The following is an 11,461-nucleotide window of genomic DNA, read 5'->3' on the forward strand; positions in this document are numbered from 1 at the left end:
AGAAATATGCAGAGAACAATCAGTTTCTTCCGACCAGCAGAGATTACACCTAGAAGATTTTCAGAGGACATCACATTGGGAACAGGTGCAATCAGACACAGGTGGGGATGCAAAGTGACAATGGGATGTGGGAAAATCTGACATCAACACGATGAGACCCAATAAACCCAAGTGACAAGTACTGGCCTTAGTGAGAAAGCAAATGTGCCAATAAAATATGAAGCAGGAAGCTGATGACATGGCATGGCATGAAAGGATCTTGGCTTTAGAAGCGCAGGTCAGGGTGACACTGCTGGAAGTGGAAGGTGAGGTGAGCATGGGGCCTGGCACTGCAGGGGCAACACACCAGGGGAGAGAAGGGAGGCTGGCACTGGGCTGCACCCGGGCCTTTTTCAGGATATCCTGGCTGGGGGGGATCTAGTGCCAGATGCGTGTGGCCTGCCAGATCCAGCCGAAGGCTTTGGTCTTGTTCAGCTCTGATGTGGGATGCCTGAGGCTGCAGAGAGAGGGAGAAAGATGACAAATGCCAAAAGCACCTTCCAGCATGGGATGAGCCTGCAGAGCAGTTACTGTGCCGCTAGAGCAGAACGAAGTCACAAAATCGCACAATCAACCACGTACGAAAAGACTTCTGGGCTCATCAAGTCCAACCTGTGACCGAACACCCCAGGTCAACTAGACCAGAGCACTACATGCCACCTTTTTTTCCCTTAAACACCTCCAGGCACCACCTCCCTGGGCAGCCCATTCCGATATGTGATCAACCTTTCTGCGAAGAAACTCTTCCGAGTATCCAACCCAAACGAGCCGCTATGTTCAGAGCACGGGCTCGGGCCAGGTGCTCGGGCCAGCCCTCCCTCAGGGGGAACAGCTCCGTGCGGGACCAGCGCGGGTGGCGGTGGAAGCGGCGCTGCCGAGACCCCCGGGCACGGGAAGGGGACAGGGAAAGGGAAGGGGGCGGGCGAGGGAGGAGGCGGCAGTGGTGCCGCTCCGCCCCGCCCGCCCCTCGGCGCCGCTTGGCGGGAAAGCCGGCTTTGGCGGGAAGTCCGGGCTTTGGCGGGCTCGGGGGAGGCGCGCAGCCGGAGCCCAGCGCTGCCCGCGGGAGCCGCTCGCCCGCCGTGCCCGCCGTGCCCTCCGTGCTCGCCATGCCCGCCGACGGGGAGCTGCTGAGCGCCGCCGCCCGCCCCGAGCCCGGCGAGCAGCAGTACCTGCAGCAGGTGCGGCACATCCTGCAGCACGGCCACCGGCGGGAGGATCGCACCGGCACCGGCACCATCTCCGTGTTCGGCATGCAGGCGCGGTACAGCCTGAGAGGTGGGCACCGCCGGGACCCCCGGCCCCCTGCCCTTGCTCCCTGGCCCTGCTCCACCCCCTGAGCCGGGCTGAGTGGGGGGGTGTCACAAGCCAGGGCTGTCCCGCTCCGTACCCACCCGAGGGATCTGAATATGGGAATTATACATCCTCTCACAAATCCTTACTTCATATCCCAGCCTCACAATGTCAGGTGGTGGCGTTGCCCTCTGTGTGGAGAAAAGCCGAAGTCTGTTCACCCTGGGAAATGGCTGGTCCCCGCTGACACTCTGAAACTCTTTTCCAGATCAGTTTCCACTGCTCACAACGAAGAGGGTGTTCTGGAAGGGAGTGCTGGAGGAGCTGCTGTGGTTCATCAAGGTTCGGTATTTGAGTGTCTCTCTGAGTGGTGGGCCCGAGAGTGGCATAAACAGAACGAACTGGTGGGGAGTGGATTAAGGCATTTGGGTAACTGCAGATGCTTCTGTGCCAGTGGCAGAAGAAGTGCAACCCCCTAATACTGTGACCGCACATGGAAGGCCATTATCTTCAAGACATTCTGCATTTTAGTGCAGACTATTGCTACCAGGGCAATCAGAACAGTTTCTCTTCTATTTCTTTTTAAGGGAGAGAATCTGAAATAGTGAGGGTTTTGTCTAATTTGAATATACTCCACAGCTATAAAGCCTAATGCAGTCTCTTTTCTTGGTGTTTTAATCAGAAATAATAATATGAAATAGACAGTAGGCAATTTAATGATCTGCTTTTTAATATTGAGATACCTTGATATGAACAGAAACAAGCAGTGCAGAACCACAGGTGAAGTAAGACTGATGTCAACTCTAGGCTTTTTAGTAGCAAAAAAAATGAGATCTAATGGAGCTAATAGCTGTACCTACTGTAATAAAATTCGACTATAGGTAGTACATTACAATGTAAGTGTTCTTTTATATGTTGTCATATTATGCAGCTGTGGGAGAATCTACATAATCATTTGCTAGATAGCAGGACTCAAATACACATTCATTTTTTGAAAGCTTTTGTTTTTTGGGTTTTTTTGTTAATGTAAAAGACTAGACACTCCCCAAAACAGCATAATTTCTTTGTTGGATTTTTGAGTGTGCTGATTTGGACATCTTGCAGGATTCAGTGACATTTTTCTGGGTTATTTTCTCATTTTTGATTTTTAAGGATCTCATTTAGGATTTTTAAGACCTTAAACTTATTATAGGTGGCTTGGCAAAGACAGTGCCTAGGCCATACATTTTTTGTTAGTTTATTTTCTTTGATCTGTAAAGTAACATCTTGTTACTTTACACAAATGTGCCTAGGAAATGACATTCCACAGTTGACCTTGAGGCTGTACTGTTTGTGCATTCACAAAGTGTGAGAATCCTGAGTTAAACAACAGCAGCATGGCACTTCAAACTCCATCCAATGTGCTGCTCACAAGTTTTGCTCTGTCCATGTGCAGGAACCTCATCCAGTACATTAATTGCACTGTTCATCCTTTATGAGTGGAGAAATACTGTAGACTAGCAAAGCTTAATACAGCTGTTTCAAATCATGTCCTCTGTGTTGGAATTAGAATGCAGACTTTTCACTGTGTTTTGTAGGGTTCTACAAATGCCAAAGAGCTCTCCGCAAAAGGTGTGAAGATTTGGGATGCTAATGGGTCCCGTGAGTTTCTGGATAAGCAGGGTTTCAGCACCAGAGAGGAGGGTGATTTGGGACCAGTGTATGGTTTCCAGTGGAGGCATTTTGGAGCAGAATACAAAGATATGCACACAGGTAATCACATCCAAATACAGTCTTAATTGTTCAGTGAGACAGCTGTGACACACCACTTCCACAATTCTGCATGGAATGGACTGTTCTTCAGGATCCATTCACAGCAAACTGATAGCCAGAGTAAAGAGTGTTTGAGAGAGTGAATTTCTTTTTCCTTATTCAGTCTTAATTATCCTGAAAGATGTAGCTTTGTGTATTACAGTTGGGTATTTGTGGAACAGATGAGTCACGAGGCACACACTGTTACTCTTTTACCTAGAGCAGATGTGGTTGCTGACAGCTGGAAGGATGTGTGTGCTGCGGTCCAGAAACCTGAGCTAGCTCCATTTGATAACAGTGGAGCACAGGCTGCCATCTCTGTATACCAGTGCAGGGTCCATGAAATTGTTGTGCTAGAAAGAACTGACATCAGTGCACTACATTCACTGGAGGCAGTAGAAGAGAAAGATTTTTCTATTCTGCATCTGGAACAAAGTTGGACGTTTCCATAGGTGATGATGCTGTGGACAGAACAGCTGTGACAAGTTATGATGTGATGCAGTACCTGTTGGTATTTTCAGTGGAACTGGTTTGTGGGGTATGCCCAGCCTCCTGACTCTCAAATGTATTGATTCATCTTTTCTAAGTCACTGAAGGAGAGGATGTAGAAAATGTTTAGAGGACTGCCATGAAGAAAAAGGTTTCAAAAACCAGATTGTCACTATCTGGTGTGATTTTTTTAATTTGGATTAACAACATGGTTAGTTATCTAGGTGGGGTTGCTTGTTTGGTTTTTTGGTTTGGTTTTTTTTTTTTTTCAGTACAGCCTCAAATTGAAGCTCACATTAAGTACAGATTTTAGACTTGGTATTGGCATGTTGACCATTAGCAGAATACAGTTTTATGGTAACACAAATGATGCAAATTGTGAACTGACACATCTGAAAACTTACTGATTTTCTCAGCTTAAAAGGTCTAAGGCATAACAGCATGGAAAAACAGAACAAGATAAATTCCCACAGCTTTCCTTACAAATAGATTTCCTTAAGTTGCATTACTAATGGATAGGTAATTAGCTTCAGGAACTAATATAACCATTTGACAAGACTTCTGGCATGGTATTGCTGGCAGAAGAGTTCCCTGAGATGTTAATTGTGTATTACTACCTTGTTTGCCAGCTTGGGTCTCCCTGTAACCATAATTTGGTGTTGCTGCAATAAGAGTTATTAGAAAATATGTAGTTACCAGCCATGCCGATTCACTGGCATGAGTCAGAACAATGATTAACAACTAACGACTTTTTTATTCTGAAATCCATTCTAATGGTCAGTTAATTTCAGAAAGTTTCTTACATAACTGGTATTAAGCCTAAAATTCAGCCAGTGAGTGTCATTGGGTGAAATGCAATATCCTGTGCTACACATGATTAAAGTTCTCTTCTGCAGCTAAAGGCTATGGAAATTTAGTTTTCATACATGAAATGTACGAAACTTGTGAAGGTTAGATGGATGCATTTATTCATCTATCAAAAACTTTCTGGTTTTGAGTGTGTAAAGAATTCTGGCACCTGGCACACTGGTCTGGGCATAATTTTTTTTATATATAAGAAGAAGAACTGTAGCATGCAAATTGAATGTCTAGAAAGGCATTTTAGTCCAGAAATGCAATGAGCAAATCAGTATAAATACCATGACTGACTAGGTGGTAACATCTTGTCTATTCCAGTACAGCACTTGTATTATTTAGGTAACAAGTCATCATGAGTGATAAAATATCATGCTTTGTCCAGCCAGATTTTTTGTAACTGTTGTTTCTTGGGATTTAGTGATTATGCAGACTTCTTAGTTGGTCTTAAAAAATGTCAAGCTGTTGTGAATGGAATAAATAGGGATGGCCCTATTTCAGTGGGTGCTAAAGGTACTCAAAGCCCACCAAATAGTTGGGGGCACACACGAAAATACCATCATGAGAATTTCTGAAGTTCTAGAGCATCCTAAGAAAGACCAAGAACAACTCATGTTTAGAGGGTGCCAATTTATTAATCACTTTCCAAGTTGCAATAAAACCTTCAGAAGTTGTCATTTGGATATCACTTTTCAGTGGAACAAGGGCTGGGTGTTAAAAAAATACCATGATTTGAATCTGTCTGGTTTAGATCTTATTTGTTATATTTCTTCAGATTATTCCAACCAAGGAGTTGATCAGTTGCAAAAAGTGATTGAAACGATCAAAACCAATCCAGATGACAGAAGAATCATTATGTGTGCTTGGAATCCCAAAGGTATTGAACAGCTGGTGTAAGTGAATGCAGTTGCACATTATACTGCTGTGTGCTAAATGATGTTCTATTCCTGTGTCACCTGTCAGTTCCATTTGGTGTCCTTGATCATTCTTTATAAAACTACCGTGAGTGCAGTAAAAATGGCCAGGGGTTATAATCCTGATTCTCTTTCTACTTAGTCCTTGTGTTCAGACCTCAAAAATAATGAACCGTTTCTTCAGAGTTTTTCTCTCCAGGTTAAAGTGAGGGATATACCAGTGTCTTTGACATACAGTCTATTCAAAGACAGTAACTCTTATTTTAAAAAGGTAAAATAACAAACCATAAGAAGTATATTAAAGCAATGTGTCTGGCTTTTAGCCATGTAATCTATCGTAAAGTTAACAAACCCCTTAAAACTAGAGAACAAAAGTATTATTTATGTTGTAATCTTGTCCTTGAACATAGGTTCACAGATGAACCTGTATCACATGAATGATAGGGTCTATTTATACATAGATATCCATTCACTCTGTAGGACAACTTCTAAACAAGAGCTACTGCAAGAGAATGTTTAACTTCACCAGTGATAGATCTGTGCTCCAAAAAAACCACACAGTGTTTTCCACTGGTGTCTGAAAGGGTATGCCACATGCTATTGCTGTTATTTTCAAGGTTAAAACATTCTCAGAAGATAACTGGTGAAAGTTTTCCTTGCCACACTGTAGTTTTACTCTCTGCACTTTTTAAGTGTAGAAAAACACTCAAAAGATCTTCTGGTTTCTGATTTTTTTTTTTAATTGATCATTACTTTTATATCTCAACAAGCACATTGCAATGGGAAGAGAGTAAGATGAAGCAGCTGGAATTTGCTTTAGGATACATGCTTAATTTTACTCTTAATGTCTTCCTTTAGGGAATTCATCTGTCACCAAGGTGAGTAGAAATAAACTGCTGTGCAGCATTATGGCATAAATCTGTTCTGTGGAATATCTCTTTATGACTTTCTGGCCATACAACCCAGGAGACAGCTTGTCATGACCTGGACTTAATTGCCTGGGCAGAAGGTGCTTCTAAACAAGAGAAAAAGCAAAAGAGTGACAGTGCAGTTGGCTCTCTACTAGATCTCATTACATGCTTGTTTAGGTTTTGCATCTTCTACATTCATAACACACTAATGCTGTTACTATTTTCTCCCCCCCACCTTCTGTACCACAATTCCTAGATATTTCCCTGATGGCTTTGCCTCCATGCCATGCCCTTTGCCAGTTCTATGTTCTGAATGGTGAATTGTCTTGCCAACTCTACCAGAGGTCTGGAGACATGGGACTAGGAGTGCCTTTCAATATTGCCAGCTATTCACTGCTCACGTACATGATAGCCCATGTCACAGGGCTGAAGGTAGGCTATTTAATCATTTATTTAATCTTCTCTGAGAAGTGAGGGTCTAAAAGATAAGACCCTTCATGTCATGCCGAAGAAAAACTGGAATGAACATACTGTTTGAAATCTTGCTGAAATATGTGTAAAAAAGGGCCCTGTGAATTTGATGTGAATTCCCTCTGGTTTGTATGGGCAGTTAGAATCAGCAATGTAAGAATTTTTAAATTCAGGTCAAGCAGAAGATGCTTTCAGGTCTTGACAGTGTCAAAACTGACCTGTTCATTAGTCTTAGAAATCTGAACTGAGTGCTTGTCCTTATGAGATGGTAACATGCCAGTGATTAGATTTTGTAGCATGTGTTTATTGCTATCTAATTTGGATATTCTGCCCACCTAACTTCCAGCTATAATTTCAGCTGGGTATTTCTTTGATTTCCTACTGTAGATGATTACGTACAGTGGTAGTATGTGCTCAAATAGCTCCTGCTCTGAGTTCAGAGCTGTATTTTGTAATTTGGAAGAGAAATTTAAATGCATGACAATCTTGTACAAGGGCAACCCCTTTTCTTTAGGGCATGTAAAAATTTGTTCTAGAAAGGCCTTTCTATGCCTAATCCTCCTGCTACCAGCAACAAGAAGGGGAACTTGTTAAAACAGGGCAACGTGGAAGGATCAGACTTCACAGCAATTGCAGGAATTGGTCCAAGGTACTAAAAAAGGTGAAGTTTAATGTTATGTCCAGCTGTTGCCTCTCAGCCACTTCCTCTCCTGGCTTTGGTGGTTTTCAGATCTGAGGGCTGATCAACATTGGTCAGAGGCTGGTAAAAGAGCTGATAAAACTTCCTCACATTAAATTCCATTGCTCAGGGGCTGCTAAGTCACAGAACTTGCAAGCTTGCAAACCCCATCTGGGTGCTTGCCTGTGCCTGACACCTCCATGGCTGTTTAGTAGTGGCCGAGGCAACTGCTCTGAAGCCAGCTTTGGTGAGTTGTACTTACTATAAGTGGAGTGGAAAAGCTGGATGTCACCGCTGCACCTGTTTGTGTCTCAGTGAGTAGATCAGTGTTGCTCCATTCATTTACCAAAGCTACTGTTGTAGCAGGATTTCAAAGATAAATTTTTTGGTAAGCTAGTGGAAATTTCATTATATTTTCCATTAACTATGCATTAGTCAGAGAAGCTTGTGCCCTTCGAAGCTTTCAAGGATACAATCCAGTACAGAAGCTGCAATTCCACATTAGCCAGATGCTGAGAATCAATACTGTAAGCACTGTAATGTTCTGTTTTCTTGGAACCTGTCTGTTTGAAAACCACATGTATTCTTCATTCTTTTCAGCCTGGAGAGTTCATCCACACCTTAGGGGATGCTCACATATATCTGAACCATGTGGAACCTCTGAAAGTCCAAGTAAGTACTTTTTCTGTATTCTTTTATCCTTTTATCTTCCACAATGCTTATTCAATGCAAAATTATCTCAATATTTTAATTATCCTTTTGCAGATGTTAATTTGTGCAGCTTTTCATTTCTACCCTAATAATTGCAGTACCTTAACATCTGCTCATTTTAGGTTGCAAACAAATACAATACAAGCATGAGTGAAATGTTCATCAGTGTACTACTCTAGAACCAAGTTAGAGATCCAAATCCACTTTAGACTTTGAAAATAATTCCACCTAATCCCAGTAACACAAAATAAGATGTCTTTGTAATATATCAGAAAAGGATAACTTAAAATTCTTAATAAAGAGTTAATCAGTAATATTATTTGGCTGAGAAAGGCTACATTTTCTTCAGGAAGTAATTTGTTGCAGTAGGATAAAATCAGAATTTGATTTGATCAGACTGAAGGTTTTCGCTACTAGTATGGTTTAAAACCATCCAGAGAACTAGTTATTGCTTCAGACCCAAAGGGTCCTGTGAGAAAAATGCATTTTTGGGTCAGATTTTCTTAGTTTCCTCTGGAAGAAATATAATCTGTAACCACCAGGATTGCTTTGCCAACTGAAAGTGCTTGCAATGCATTTGGATGATCAGGGAATTCACTTGAAAATTATGCTACTGCTCCCTCTGAAAATACTAAGGCAGATTCTACCTAACTATATTGGAATTTTCTTTAATTTTTTTTTTCTTAGTATAAATCTTCTCAGTGGGGAGGGAAAGCCTACATGGTGTAATCTGATTTGAGACTGAGAACACAAAAGTCTCTGCTTTAAAGTATTAGCTTTATACAGTAAACTTGCTTTTATTTCAGCTTCAGAGGGAGCCAAGACCTTTCCCCAAACTCAGAATTCTTCGTGAGATTAAAGACATCAGCGACTTTAAGGCAGAAGACTTTCAGATTGAAGATTATAATCCTCATCCACCTATTAAAATGGAGATGGCTGTCTAATGCTGTAAACCAGCATTAAATACTAATGTGGAAATGTATCTAAGATAGTTTCTCTAACGTGGTGGTGCTTTTATATACTTCAAAAGATATCTGCTTTATTGTTAGAAAGAAATAGATACTCGTGGACCAGAACTGCCTTCGCTGCTACCCTGTAGCTGTACAGCAGAGATGGTTATTCCTGATATGCTATGCAGATGTTAATCCAGTTTTAAGTTGTTAGAGAGCTCCTTTTCTTGCTGTTTCAAGAAAAGGAAGTTTGAAGAAGTTGTTTCAAGAAAGGAAGTTGTTGTCTTGTTGTTTCAGTTACCAGTGGCCCTTTCTGTCACCATTCAGTTGCTATGTGTGAGTAGCACGTGCTTACATGCTTGACTGGGTACTGAAAATAAGAACTTGTATGTGCGATAGAGGATTCCTTCAAGGTGGGAGAAATCGTTAAATATATTCTAAAGAGTGTATGTTTAATAAAGCTTTTTGTAAAAAATCCTCTGGATGATGCATATTTAATTTTGGTGTGGTTTTTTATAGTTAGTAGTAAAACAGGGTTGGAAAGCAAAGTGTCTTGGAGGGTAACATCTGGCAAGGAAAAACAAACTTCCCGTAGTCTTCACAGATGAACCATCAGGAAGGCAAAAGATTTTCATGGAACCTTGCTGGAAATGCAATCTCTGCACAGTGTCTCTGTAGCAGCAATTTTTTTATTCCCCAGCCCTACAGGAATGACTGATATAAATTAAACAGAGCTGTAGTTAAAGAGAGGTTACCAGATAATATTAGTCATCAGCTGTCTGTCACCATTTAAAACCAGATCCCACAAACATATGGACTAATTTTGCAGCCTGGAGCAGTAAAACCTAGAGATCATAGTATTTGTAGGAATGGAGTTCCTTAATTAAATTGTAGCAGAATTCAGCTTTCACTCTCCTCATCCTTGTAACTTCTGCAGTAACTTATAAAATTCCTCTTCAGGAATTTAATTGTGAGTGGATCTGTGGTTAATATTCTGACATAGGATATTCAATACGTATTTAAACATGTGGAAAAATGCATAGTAATTTTTTAAATTAAAGTCAATAAACTGATAAATATTGGAAAAGTGTACAATTTCAGATAATTCTAAGAATTTAATAATCTGTGTGCTTTCATTCAGGGTCCTGCAAAAGAGGACCATTGAATCTTTCTTAAACCAAACTAATCATAACTTTGAAAAGCATACTTTGTATAAAAATTATTTGCATATGTCATTATACTGATTTTCCTTATACTTATCACTGATGTTCAGATTAATTTTTTGTAGTACAAAAAGTTGTTCTCTTTTCCTGACATTTAGCCCAACACAAGATTGCACAAAAAAAAATCTCTGCCTGTTGTAAGCACACCAAATGTAAAAAGACCACTGCTGATTAGAAAGGTTCTTAATACACACTGTAGCCCATCATTCTTGAAGAGGGATGATCAGACTATGTGCTATTTCAGCTTAGATCCTGTGAGAAGCTTGGAATGGTCAAACCTCATCCTTTTCTGAGGCTGCATTAAATGGACACTTAGTAGCCAACCTGCCCTTGAACTTCTCTCAAATTACTGAACTCAAAGGTAGTTCCAGCACTCTTGTCACCACACCTGAGAGCTGTGTCACGTGCTCCTCCTAATAAACTTCATCTCAGCTCTACTAGTCTCATATTCTAAAATCACCTAGCTCAGATAGTCCAGTAGTCATCTTTTCATTAATGGGATGTCCCAGCTGTGGGCTGTCAGCCACTTCTTACCATGTGCATACTTTTACAAGTTAAAGGTTCTTGAGTGTTCCAACAGTCCTCTAAAAGTACAAGGAAATAGATTAAGCTGCAAATTCATTTAACAGGTCTGCCTACACTTAACAAGTTAAGTTCCTTTTGCTGGAAACCACTTTATGTAACACTGCAGATAAGGTGGATTCTGCAGGACATTTTAGCAAATATAGCCAGAGAGGATGTGAAATAAAGTTGGCCTCAGGGCCTGACTAGTGGGAATTAGGAGTCTCAGTGGTTATCCAGGACAGGAATACCTAGCCAAGAGACGAATTCAGAATGGGAGTCTTTACTTTTCTTCCTAAATTGCTGAGGAGTTAGGTGTATGGACATACATAGCATGCATAAGCAGACCAGTCTCTATAGCTCTGGAAGAGTATATAGAGTAGCTCTGAAGTGTATTCTTAGTTTTAGTATAGGAATTAATTACAACTTGACTGTTTCCCTTTATCAGCACAATTTACTACGAAGAGCAGTTGAAGTGATACTTGTACCTTGAAGACCAAGAAGGTTTATGGTGCTCAAAAGATCAGAAAGATGTAAAAAGCATTTACACAGCACCCTTTTAATGTGAGTAAAAGTA

At 41.1% G+C, this 11,461-nt stretch overlaps 1 protein-coding gene across 1 annotated transcript; it reads left to right on the top strand.

Moving 5' to 3' along the window:
• Positions 1-797: 797 nt before the first annotated feature.
• TYMS (thymidylate synthetase) lies at positions 798-9,598 on the top strand. The gene is made up of 7 exons (XM_042030254.1): positions 798-1,314; positions 1,598-1,671; positions 2,907-3,081; positions 5,240-5,341; positions 6,546-6,721; positions 8,040-8,111; positions 8,957-9,598. The coding sequence occupies exons 1-7, from the start codon at positions 813-815 to the stop codon at positions 9,092-9,094; spliced, it is 1,239 nt and encodes a 412-aa protein (XP_041886188.1). The 5' UTR covers positions 798-812; the 3' UTR covers positions 9,095-9,598.
• Positions 9,599-11,461: the final 1,863 nt, after the last annotated feature.

This window comes from Corvus kubaryi, unplaced genomic scaffold, assembly GCF_017639235.1.
Source record: "Corvus kubaryi isolate FWS band 111438036 unplaced genomic scaffold, C.kubaryi_AGA036_p1.0 132, whole genome shotgun sequence".
Taxonomy (NCBI): domain Eukaryota; kingdom Metazoa; phylum Chordata; class Aves; order Passeriformes; family Corvidae; genus Corvus; species Corvus kubaryi.